The following is a 12,596-nucleotide window of genomic DNA, read 5'->3' as shown; positions in this document are numbered from 1 at the left end:
TGGAGGTATTTTCTTAATTGAGGCTCCCATGTCTTAGATGACTTTAGCTTGTGTCAATATGACATAAAACAGGCCGGGACAAGGCTAAGGGATTTATCTTTTATCCTCAATAGCTTTATCTGTGGCCGAGTGAACTGTGGCTGTGTAATAGAATGGCTGTCAGCAATCTTTACTGTGACCTTAATAGCCCCAACTCTGGATCCTCCTCTGGCCACCTCTGCCTCAGCCACCTAAGAGCTAGGATTTGCAGGCCTGAGTCACCACTTCAGACTGTTTATATCTTTTTTAAAGTAAGCAAACACACAATAAAACCTTTGTATTTTGTATTTCCAGAATACAGAGAGAGACACAGACACACACACAGACACACACACACACACACACAGACACACACACACACACACAGACACACACACACACAGAGAGTGAGTGAGAGACACTGTTTTATTTGGACAAAATAATAAGCCCATTGTGATATTTTCACACATGTATAATGCCCTTCAATCATATCGACTTCCTTGTGTCTCCCTCCCTCACCTGGTTCCCTCCTTGTCACTGTAGGGACCGCTCAAGCCCTTCCACACAACAGTCTTGTTTAACAAATCTTTATCACGCGATTCAAAGTAGAGCCAGTCTCTATGAGGGAGGGGCTGGGGGCTGGGCGTTCAAATTAGAATCCACATAGGATCACGTGCTGAGCTTAATTACTGGATCAGCCCCCCTTCTCTCCTCCCCTCTTTCTCTTCTTCTCCACCCCCCCCCCGAACCCCTTCCTCTCTCTCTCTGAAACAGGGTCTCCCTTTGTGGCTCAGGCTGAATCCTGTGCACCACTGTGCCTTGATTTTTTTCCTGCCTTAGAACTTTGTAGGGCTACAGAGATGGCTCAGCGGTTAGGAGCTCTTGCAGAGGACCTGAGTTCAGGTTCCAGCACCGACACCAGCCTGCAATCTCAGTTCTAAGGGACTCGATGTCCCCTTCCGACCTCTATGAGCACCTACATCCATGTGCACATATCCGCACACAAACACACACAAATACACATAAATAATAAAACATTATTTTAAAACTTATTGTAATATATACATATATATGTATATGCATATATATATATATATATATTATATGATGTTACCATTTGACCCATTTATCTGTTTATAGTATACAACTTATTGGCCTTAAGCCTGTTCCCCACCACCCACATCCAGAGCTTTCCTCCTTCATCCCCAGAAGAATATCTACCTAGGTTGAAGTTTGCTTGCAAGCCGGGCATGGTGGCGCACGCCTTTAATCCCAGCGCTCGGGAGGCAGAGGCAGACGGATTTCTGAGTTGGAGGCCAGCCTGGTCTACAGAGTGAGTTCCAGGACAGCCAGGGCTATACAGAGAAAACCTGTCTGGAAAAACCAAAAAAAAAAAAAAAAAAAAAAAAGTTTGCTTGCAAGGAAGTTGCCCGTGTTCCTCAGTGTCAGGTCCACAGGGAGGCCGGCTCTGATGCCTCTCTTCCCCTCCCCTCTTCCCTGCAGGTGTGTCTTTATGCGGCTGGCCACCATCTGTGTGCTGGTGTTCACGCTGGGCTCCAAGATCACATCCTGTGGTGACAGCACATGTGAACTCTGCGGCTATAACCAGAAACTCTACCCGGTGAGCCATGGCCTGGACTCGCAGCTGCGAGGCAGATCCGGCCCCACTCTGGGCATAGTCAAGGACTTGGATACTGAATTCTTTGCAGGAGCTTCAGGAAGAGGGATGTGGGGACAGCTGAGGATACAGAAGGCTGGCTTCTTATGCTGGGAGTGAATCTCTAAGTGTATCTCCATGTCTTGGTTTCAGTGCTGGGAGACGCAGGTGGGACAGGAAATGTACAAGCTGATGATCTTCGACTTCATCATCATCCTGGCCGTGACACTGTTTGTGGATTTCCCTAGGAAGTAAGTGTGGGGGTCTCTGCTGGCCCCCATTCTATGACCCACTTCTGTTCTCCACAAGTGCTGGGTGACGCCACCGACACCAGGGAACTACTGACATCTGGTGACTCAAATGACTCTAGGCTGTTGACACAGTAGCAGCATCAGCCACCACATCTTTAGGTGGTACCCTGGGCCCTGGTGGAGCTGGTGCTTCCCACAAGACCTCCTGAGCTGACTCCCTGCACTTGATGCAGCCAAGGCCCTGCCAGGGCAGACACACGAGGTGCAGCTTCTGGAGCAGGGTTCACACCATCTTCCTGCAGGTCATGTGACCATGAACAGGTTGTTCCTCTGAGTAACAAGGCAGTGAGTTTCTCATCTGAGACAGGGAAGGATGTTAACGGGGTCACCTCACAGCCTTTCCGTGAGAATAAACAAGATACCACGGGGAGAACACCCCAGAGCACAGAGCTCAACAGAAAGTGACCGCCACCATTGTGACCCTTACTGCTGTTGTCATTGTGTCCTTCCAGGAGTCTTAAATGAAACACTGTCTTCTCACCACAGTCAAGGTACCCAGTCAAGGGTGCAGGCTTGTCGTTCCAGTGTTCAGGAGGCTGAGGCAGGAGAATCCTGAATTCCAGACCAGCCTGGGCATCTTAATTCAGATATGGACTAGAAGTCCAGAGAACCCTAAAGTTAGATATTAGAAAAAGAAATTTGAGGGCCAACAAGATGTCTCTAGGTTGCTCACTGGGACCACATGGTGGAAGGAGAGAGTTGACTTATGTTGTCCTCTGACCTCTATACTATGCTATTACACATCTGTACATACATACAGAGGTGCTGTAGTGATGCACACCTTTAATCCTCCAGCACTCAGGAGGAAGAGGAAGGCACATCTCTGTAAGTTCAAGGCTAGGCTGGTCTACAGAGTGAGTTCCAGGACAGTCAGAGTTGTTAACACAGAGGAAACCCTATCTCAAAACCAAAACAAAACCCCAAATGTGCATATACATACATATATTCATACATACATACATACATACATACATACATACATACATACATACATACAAGGGCCAAGGAAGTGACTCAGTCAGTACAGCACTGGTCATACAAACACGAGGGCCTGAAATCAGACCGTCAGTATCTAGGTATAAAGTCTGGAGTGGCAGCTTGTGCACACCCCAGCATTGGAGAGCTGGAGATGGTGGGGATCCCCGGGGCTCAGTGGCCAGCCACTTCCAGCCTTATCAGTAAGCTCCCTGCCCAGTGAAAGATCCTGTCTCAGAAAATCAGGTAGAGCATGGCGCAGGGAGACACCTGATGTCTGTCTCTGGGCTCTGCATGCATTCACACACCTGCGTCTCTCTCTCTCTCTCTCTCTCTCTCTCTCTCTCTCTCTCTCTCTCTCTCTCTCTCTCTCTCTCTTGCCATGGAAATGACCTTGGTTGGTGGGTGTGGTTCTGTAGCCTCAGGGCTCTTGTAGAGTCAAGTAAGAATGTGTCTAGTTTGTTTCCAGGCTCCTGGTGACCTACTGTGCCTCCTCAAAGCTGATCCAGTGCTGGGGCCAGCAGGAATTCGCCATCCCCGACAATGTCCTGGGCATTGTGTACGGGCAGACCATCTGCTGGATAGGAGCCTTCTTCTCCCCACTCCTCCCTGCCATCGCCACCTTGAAATTCGTTATCATCTTTTATGTGAAAGAGGTGAGGAAAGGGGGCAGGGCTCCTACTCTGCACCAGTCTTTCTATACCTCTGTTTTTTTGCTGTGCTGCCGACAGGGCTCTAGGGCTCACGTGTTTGAAGGCCGTTCTATACCCCATGAGACACATCATAAGTACATGTACCCCCAACCCAGGGCTTCCTTGATATGAATATATCCTGGGAAGGGTCTTCCCATGAATTTTCACTTTTTGTTGTTGTTGAGACACAGTCTGTCTATCTTGGACTGGTTTCACATTCTTGATCCTCCTGCCTCCACCTCCCAAGTGTGAGGTTGCAGGCTGCTTTTGTTTTGCTTTGTTTTAGAACAAATTTCTCGAGCACATTTGTGAATTGCTTTGTTCCTAGGGCTTAAATGTAGTTTTTATAGATGACTGGTTGACAGTGTGTGAGTCTGAGCTGTCAATCAAACAACAGTGGTGTATTTCAGTGACATTTAGCCAAGGATTTGTTGATTTCTGTTGTGTAATTTTGGAGTCAATCCATAGCTTTTCAGAGCTCGGTGACTTGTGGAGGCCCAGGCTCAGCTCTCGGTCCCCAGGGATCGAGGTAGAACCAGGTGTTACAGGAATCAAGTAGCCCTGCAGGTGGCTGGCTTGCCTGGACTTACTAGTTTGTTCATGAATATAAAAGCAAGCCATTCTCAATATTATTTTTTAAATGAAGATGAGATCTTTTTAAATGAAGATGAGATTTTTTTTTAACTTTTAATTTTCTTTCTGCATGTGTGTGTATGTGTGTTTGTGTGTGTGTGTGTGTGTATGTGTATGTATATGTGTGTGTGTGTATATGTATGTGTGTGTGTGTGTCTGCTGGGGCTTGAACCCAGAACTTTGAGTATGTTAGGCAAGCACCATGCCCATCCCAAGCCTAACATTTACTAATTACCTAGTCCTAGCCATTCAAAAATGGAAACGATAGAATTCACAATGATGATGGTGACAATAATGATGCTATGAGCCTGTGCCCCTCAGTACCCCAACTTCCTGTGGGTTATCTCCTGGTACTCTGGTTCTCCCCTGGCCCCCAGCCCTGGAGTAGCCACTCTTTTTTTTTTTTTTTTTTGCCACTCATGTTTTAGGAAGGAGAATGCCAGGGCTCAGGGGTTGACTGGCCCCCAGTCTTACAGTGTGGCTGTGTTTCCCTGAGTGTTGGAGGCAGATGTAGCTCACCACAGCTGGGCATTGGCTCCCACCCTGTGAAAAGGACCTTGCACTGGGCCGAACTTTATTCTGGGAGCCACTGTTCTTCCATCTTCATTTGGAAACAGCAAGTAGCTGATGCCATCAGAGGAGGCAGGAGTGTGGACACACTCACAGGAGAACACTGGCTGGCTAGTGAGTTCCCGTGTGTGCTGTAGTGAAGGGCAGGGGTGTCACTGGCTCCAGGTCCGCCCTGCTGGCTGACTGTCCCCAGAACTAAGCTCATAAGCTGCTCTGCTTTCTATGGAACTGACAAGTTTCATGTCTTCCACAGAAATGCAGGTTTTAAAAAAAAAATAGTATGCCTTTCTTCTCCTTTCTCTACTTTTCTACTTGATATTTCCCTCGAGTCTTTTCCCCTCTGTGTAAATATTTATTTCTAACACATAGGAAAGGTTGTATGTGTGTAAAATGTTCAAGCAAAATGTCTCCCCAGTTGGCATAGATCATTGTAGAGCCACTTTAAACACCTATGAATAATAAAATAATAAAACTTTAATAAAGTTTGTGCTATACAGGATCTTGAAATTTAACAGTTTCCTTCCACTGCGTGGGATTCAACAGGCTCTCAGCCTTTTAAAGTGCTGCATGCTGGCTCCCAGATGACTTTAAAGTACTTCGTACATTAGATCTTACAGATCTGCTTTGAGGCGTCCCCACTGTTTGTTTTCAACATTCCTTCTGGATTATTCTGACTGTTCGACAGTTGAGGTGTTGCTGGTTTTCGGTTCATTCTCCCAATTATGCCATCAACATGAATGTCCCCAAATTGGAATCTGGGCTAAGGATTCTTTTTGATCTGTGTGACACTGTACCCGTGCAGAGGTAGGCACTCCCCAATTGCACTCTGTGTTGTGAACGTGTTCCCTCTCGGAGGCCCTACTGATGACTGGTATTTCTTCCCCTTCTCTTGTGTTCTGTAGCTGAGTCTTCTCTACACCTGCAGACCCTCCCCGAGGCAGTTCAGAGCATCCAACTCTAACTTCTTCTTCCTGCTGGTGTTGCTGATTGGGCTGTGCTTGGCCATCATACCTCTGACCATCAGCATGGCTCGGTAAGGATTTCTTCATTTTCTAAAACAGTCCTTGGTTTTGTGACTTGTATCTCTTTATGTTCAAGAACTTGTAACATTCCTCAGGGCTTTTCTAGAGTGTTCTTCCCTTAGAGATCAATACGTTCCTGCTGGCGTCTCCATATCTACCTTTTTTATTTTTTGGCTTTCCTTTATTTTGTTTGATCGTGCTACGTTTTACTGGGGAGCAGGCAGAGACAGCTGAGGGGATGGACATGGGAAGATCCCAGGGACTCACTGGCCAGCCAGACTGCACTAAAGGACAAGCCCCAGGTCCAGTGTTCACTGAGAAGCCTTGCTTGACCTCTGGCCTCCAGGCAAACACTCTTGTACACTTATGTGTATATGCGTGTGCATGCACACACACACAGAGAGAGAGAGAGAGAGAGAGAGAGAGAGAGAGAGAGACACACACACACACACACACACACACACAGAGACAGAGACAGAGACACAGAGAGAGAGGGAAGGGAGGGAGGAAACAGATTGTCCATTTATCTCTGCTAGTTTCAGATTTCTCAGGTACCCCAGCACAGCATTCCCTCCCAGGTTTATTTACAGTCTTTCCCACTTCCCACATTGTGCTCAGCTGTCATGTCTTTTTAGTTGTCTTTGATTCTCTGGGGAGTCTAGGCCATTTTCTCTGCCTTTCAATTAAGAGACTGGAGGAAACATGTATGTCTAATTGTTTCTGTCCCACGACATCAAGCTTTCTCTTCTGTCTTGAGTGTCCTGTAAACTGAAAGCTTAGACCTAGAGACTTGATGCAGTTTCAGGGTCAGCATTCTCAAACATAATATCCCAGAAACTTCTGGACTGGGGAAGTTCCCTGTCGACTATTGGAAATAAATACGCTGGCCATGCAGAGGCAGACCTCTCAGCCTGGCCTGAATTTCCTCCCTCCCTGTCCTGGCAGCATCCCTTCCTCCAAAGCCTGCGGCCCATTTACTAACTTCAACACCACCTGGGAGGTGATTCCCCAGACCGTGAGCACCTTCCCCAGCTCGTTGCAGACCCTGATCCATGCCATTACATCAGAAGCCTTTGCAGTGCCTTTCTTCATGATCATCTGGTGAGTGACAGCCAGACCAGGCCAGTACATACATCTCCTCTCACTTGGGAAATGGAGTTAGTGTGTTAGAATTGTTGGGTCCAGGAATCGCCTCACAAACCACACAGACCCCCATCTCAGTCAGACAGGGATGGTTTATTGAGCATCTGCTCCAGGACTGATGGACCAGGGCATGGTCCAGACTTGAGAACTGAACCATGACCCTGAGTTAAGATCCTACAGGGTTTTTAAACCCCAAATCCACAAACATCTATGCGAAGTTATTCCACCAATCAGGATTTAGGGATAGGGGACTTCCTTGGGAACATGTCTTTGTCTTATACTTACCCTGTCAACTGTTGTAGGGGACTTGCAAGTTTCCTTCTAATGGCAGGCTTGCTAGGTAACTGTTGCCTAGGCTGTAACATTTTACCTAGGTCCCAACAGAATGCTTTCTGCTACTGTGACAAAATACTGGAGAATCAGTTTATAAGACAGGAAGGTTTATCCTGGGTTAGGGTATCAGAGGTTCCATTCCATGGTCACTTGGCTCTGTTGCCTTTGGGCCTGCATGGTGGGAGCACTTGGTGCAGGAAGCCCGTTCACTGTCCACTGGGAAGCAAAGAGGGATTCCCTTCAATATCCCCTGGCAGGACACAGTCTGTGACCTGCCTTCCTCCTGCAAGACCCCATCTCCTCACAGCACCACCTGCGGAGAGCCACACTTTCAGCACATGGCCTTTAGGAATGCCCCCGAGTGTCACATGCTAGGGGAATGTTGACTAGACTCAGATCACACATGTGAACGGAGTCCCGTGATCCTGCTCATAAAAACCAAATAAACATGGGTTATTCTAAACATCACTGGTGGTTTGCCTAAATCTCACACTTTATGGAGAAAAAAAAAAAGGATCAGTGAACAACAGAGAAACTGCCGAGAGCAGCTTGCACCGAGCCCTGGCTCGGCCACATCTAAGCCACATTTAACTGTAACTAACTGAGCCTTCTGCCTTCCATGCCTTAACTTACAAATGCTCTTATCCTATGATATCAATAGTCCAGTAAGAGCCCACTACAGGAAGCAGGTTTAAAAAGAAAAAACAAAACAAAACAAAACCCTCATGAGAAGTGGAATCCTATTCCCTGCTGAGATTAATAAAATGAATCAGGGCTGCTCTGCTGAGCTTTCTGTTGCTCTGCTGGCTGACCTGGGCTTCTCCGGAAGCTTAGTCCCTGTCCGGAAGTTCGCTCAGTGCCCCTGGGTGAGTGTCTGCTCCGCCTTTGCTTTCCTTGGATGCTGTTTCTTGGGGGGACTTAGAGAATCTCTAGATGTCCTGGTGATTTGGTCCTCATTTTATCAGCCCTGTCTGGGGACATTAGGCAGGAATGAGGTGGGGGCTCGCCCTCTGTCCCACTTGGAACTCTTCCATGAAGGTAATTTGTCCCCATCTGAGACCTAGAGTTGCAGACAAGAAGCTGTTGATGGCTTTTAGTCCTAACCCGTTGTTGCCGGGTTTTCCTGTACCCATCTCACAGATGAGGAGACTGAGGCCAGAGCACTTGCCCAGTGATCTTTCATAGCCAGTTATTGACACCCTGAGCTGACTTTCCGGACTGCACCTCATCTCACTTTGTCACTCTGCTTGTCAGAGGAGCATCAGTAATTTTATAATTAGCTCAGAAAATTAAAGACTTACAAGTCAGAACCTCCTGGCTCCAGCTGCTTCACAGGCTGTCTGCTTCGGAGATATGAGGACTTGCTTGCTTAGTTATTTTCCCTAGCAAAAGAAAACAGTTCAGATGGAATGTTCTGTGTTGGTTTCTATTGGCCTGTGGGTGACATGACTCCCCAGTGAGTGCTAGGCAGTTTTTAGTGGCCTTAGATGATACAGGTGCCCATGTGAGTGAGTCCAGAGTCGTTTTTGTTGGCCTTCAATGATACAAACTTCCCTGTGAGTGCTGGGTGATTTTCAGTGGCCTTCTGGTGACACAGGTGACGTGTCTGTCTTGCTTTACAGCCTCATCATGTTCTACTTCATTGCGCTGGCTGGAGCACACAAACGGGTGGTTGTACAGCTTCGAGAGCAGCTGTCCCTGGTAAGGAGGCACAGGCCAAAGGGTCAGGCATGACTCGGGGCCATTAAACCAAGACTCAGGGCATGGTGGCACGGGACAGGCCTGTCACTCTCGAACTCAGGAGGCTTGCAAGTTCCACATGTCTGGTCTACTTAGTGAGTTCTACACCAGCCTTGGCTTGATAGCAAAACCTGTTTCAAATACGAAAAGGGGAAAAAACTATAACAAAAATTATAACAGCCCTCTCTAGTTTCTGTCACTCACCTGGTCCATCCAGCACCACACCAGAGAGACAAAGGACTGAAGAGTTCGAGAAGCTAACTTTGGAAGGGGGAGACAGTTCAGTGTGAGGTGCTGCTGCACAGGCCCAAGGACCCGAGCTCAACCCCAGCATCCATGTAGAAAGCCAGGCGTCATGGCCTGCACTCTGTAGCCCCAGTACTGGGGAAGCAAAGTCAGGGGGGGTCTGTGGGCTGACTGTCCAGGAGGCCTAAACTCCCAGCAAGTTGCAGGTCTAATTAAGAAACTGTCTCAACAAAGGGTGGACCAGGGAGTGGGAGAGACAGCTCAGTGGTTAAGAGCATTTGTTGCTCTTGCGGAGGACCAAGGCTACTGCAGCCAGTGGCTGGGGAAGGCCTGTTGAAGGCAGTAACATTGAAAGTGAGATGTGAATTATGGCAATAGCCAGTTATTTGAGGTCCTGATTAGGGGTGGGAGGACCCAGTGTGGGAATTAGCCAGGCACTTTGGGGAGACAAGAGTGTGTGTGTATGTGTGTGTGTGTGTGTCTGGAGGACTGTGAAGGATGAGGTTTGAGGCAGAATAATTCTTCAACACTAGCCAGAAGTCACTACATTGCCTAGCAGATCTGATCTCCTACATTCACTTCCTAAGGGTTGGAATTATGGGCATGGACCACCACACTTAATTTATCCAATGCTGGGGACAGAACCCGGGGCTCTGTGCATGCTGGGACCTGAGCCACATCCTCAGCCACATGTACATTTCTAGATCTCTAGCTATTGTATGGACAGGGGACTATGGTTGTGACTTCAGTGAGGGAGACAGGCCAGACTGGAAGTCACTGTGGTAATCTAATGACTGGAATCCCTTACCCTGAGTCAGAGCAGAGACTCACTACATAGAACTAGCTTTGTACAGTTCCAAAGATACAAGATGCCCTTTGAATCTGTTTTGTCATTTTAGGAGAGTCGTGACAAGCGTTATCTTATCCAGAAACTAACAGAAGCTCAAAGGGAGGTTCGGAGCCAGCCGGCTTCAGCATGAAGATGCTGCCCGACACGTCTCAACACATAGCTCTGATGACCCTACAGAGTTCACCTGGGGTTTAAGTGGAAATGACTTTTGGTGGCTTAGCCAAGCAGGCTGACCCCAGCCTGATCCCCAGGGAGTTGTGACTCGCTTTGGACTCCAACAAAATACTAACTTCTCGAGCTGCTCAGCCTCTCACCATCAGAGAGGGGAGACTTTTATTTATTTTTTTTGTTTAGACTTTTGTATATATATATATATTTTAAAGGGTTGTGTGTGTTGTTTTTTAGAGTAAAACTGAGATTTCTCCGAAAGCCTTCCCAGGCCGAGTGAACACCCTCCCAGATGCCACTGGTGACTTCAAATGAAACCTGACTTCTTTTTTCAGATGAGCAGAAATCTGCAGATGCTAAGGCTTAGAACAGCTGATAGGAGTGTGGAGAGACCATCCTGGCAGAAAGGCAGAAAGGAAATCCATCCCCACTGTGCACCCTGTCACACTTGAATCGCCGCTCATGACAGTCAGTCTCACCCCCTTAAGGAGGGGACTAGGCCAGGTGGCAAGTTCAGCTTTTTGGAACTTTTCTCCAGCCTGTTCACTCCTCCAGGGAAAGTAACCTTAGCCAACTGGTTAGCCATTAGCCTTTAGTCTCCACCTGGCCCCAAGTTCTAAGATTTGGTGACAAAATTGAAGAGGGGTTTAACCTTGCAAGGTGCACACAGACAGTCCCTCTGTTTTCCAAGTGCTATTCCTATTCTGTGCATGGAGCTCTTCATTCCTGAAGGGCACAGAACATTTCAGAGCCAGGCTGCAACACGCTTTTTGGAATTGGAGCTGGGTTTAAGGATCGGGGTTTTATGTATGATTTCAGATGTAGGTCCACAGCCCAGCCTGTTCATAAGAACGCCCCATAATACAAACATAGGTTGGGTTCTGATTACTTAAGTACACATTTCAAAGGGCTAGATTTTGTTTGCCTGAGTTTAAAACGTTGCGTGTGTGTACCTTTGTTTTTATAAAACATTACAGAGTATCTCTTGAGATCTCAGTATAGTAAAAGCCGTATTTAATAAATACCTCATCGTAAGCCTCCCTTATGGGGTGACCCTTTTAGTGGTGTCTAATTTGATCTGCTTTCACTGTAAGGTCTTTGTCAGTGCGCTGCAGTCCTGTGATGGACAGTGGAGTCTTTACTGTTTTTTCACTGGCTCCCAACCTTTACATTTCAATTAATGTTTTAGAAAGAAAGCTGCCAAGGTGGACTTCCCTGCTCTGACCACTGCCTTCTTCCTCAAAAATGATTGGCTTCTCCCTGTGGAAGCAAAGCAAACTCGTAGCTTACGTGTCTGTATGTGTATAAAGGGTGCTTTGTCAGGTGTGTGTCTGTGTATTTATGTGTGTGTGTCCATATCTTACATGTCTGAATTCGTATAAAGGGCCCTTGGTGAGGGGTGTGTCTGTGTGTGTGTGTGTGCATATGTACATCTGGAGGCAGAACTCATATCCTCAAGCTCTACACAATCATTTCCTTCATTTTCCATGAGGCTGTTGACCTGGGATATTTTTATTCCTGTGGGAACCTGTGCTTCATAACATTTTCTTGTGTTTGAAGATCTATGAGTTTTTAAGCCTAACAATAGGAGTTTTGAGTAAACCAGAGTTCACTCCATTCTCATTTTACAAACCCTGGTTGTTGGCATTTTTGCCTAGTGCTTTCATGGAACATTCTTGTCCTCGCTATGGCCCTAAGGATAATCTGCTGTCCTATGTTTGTAGGAATGGTAGATAAAATAAGCAACATATTATCTTTATTATAAAACAGATAACAAAATATGCCAATTGGTATATTGGTTTTAGTTAGTGCTGCTAATGTGTGCACCTCCTACTTGAATATTTTGATAACTTTGAATAAACAGGCAATGTCTGTATAGTTTTAAAGTGCGGATCTCTAACTGGTGTGTGTTAAACTACTGATACAGTGTCTTGAAAATTTTAAAGTATGGTTGTCCTCGAACCCACAGAAGCTCCTCATCACCGATCAAGTGATGAAGAGAACTGCAATACTCTGTAAAGTTGCTCTTCGTCACGCAGTTAGAGGAAGTTGCACTTTGACATCGGTTAGATGAGTCTTTGTCTCTTCATGGCTATTCAGAAGCCAAAGAAAAGCAGGTTTGTGTGTTTTGAACTTCAAAGACAAAGATATCTTAAGCATTTTATATCTCGCTACCATTGAAAGCCACTGTCTGTATTTATTTTATTATTCTATAAATATATAATATTGAAAGTACCT

General features: G+C 46.6%; 1 protein-coding gene across 2 annotated transcripts in view; it reads left to right on the top strand.

The window, feature by feature from the left end:
* The window catches only part of Tmc7 (transmembrane channel like 7), a 46,739-nt gene extending 34,143 nt beyond the window's left edge, over positions 1 to 12,596 (top strand). The window contains exons 10-16 of one of the 2 annotated variants that reach the window (XM_021200307.1): positions 1,522 to 1,639; positions 1,829 to 1,926; positions 3,431 to 3,617; positions 5,759 to 5,889; positions 6,824 to 6,979; positions 8,977 to 9,055; positions 10,240 to 12,596. In XM_021200307.1, coding sequence (XP_021055966.1) covers positions 1,522 to 1,639; positions 1,829 to 1,926; positions 3,431 to 3,617; positions 5,759 to 5,889; positions 6,824 to 6,979; positions 8,977 to 9,055; positions 10,240 to 10,320 — 850 coding nt within the window. In that variant the 3' untranslated portion in view covers positions 10,321 to 12,596. The remainder of the gene's footprint in view (positions 1 to 1,521; positions 1,640 to 1,828; positions 1,927 to 3,430; positions 3,618 to 5,758; positions 5,890 to 6,823; positions 6,980 to 8,976; positions 9,056 to 10,239) is intronic. The other variant, XM_029547383.1, reaches the window with a different exon arrangement.

Source organism: Mus pahari, chromosome 1, assembly GCF_900095145.1.
Source record: "Mus pahari chromosome 1, PAHARI_EIJ_v1.1, whole genome shotgun sequence".
Lineage (NCBI taxonomy): Eukaryota > Metazoa > Chordata > Mammalia > Rodentia > Muridae > Mus > Mus pahari.
This window is presented reverse-complemented; position numbering and strand designations above follow the sequence as displayed.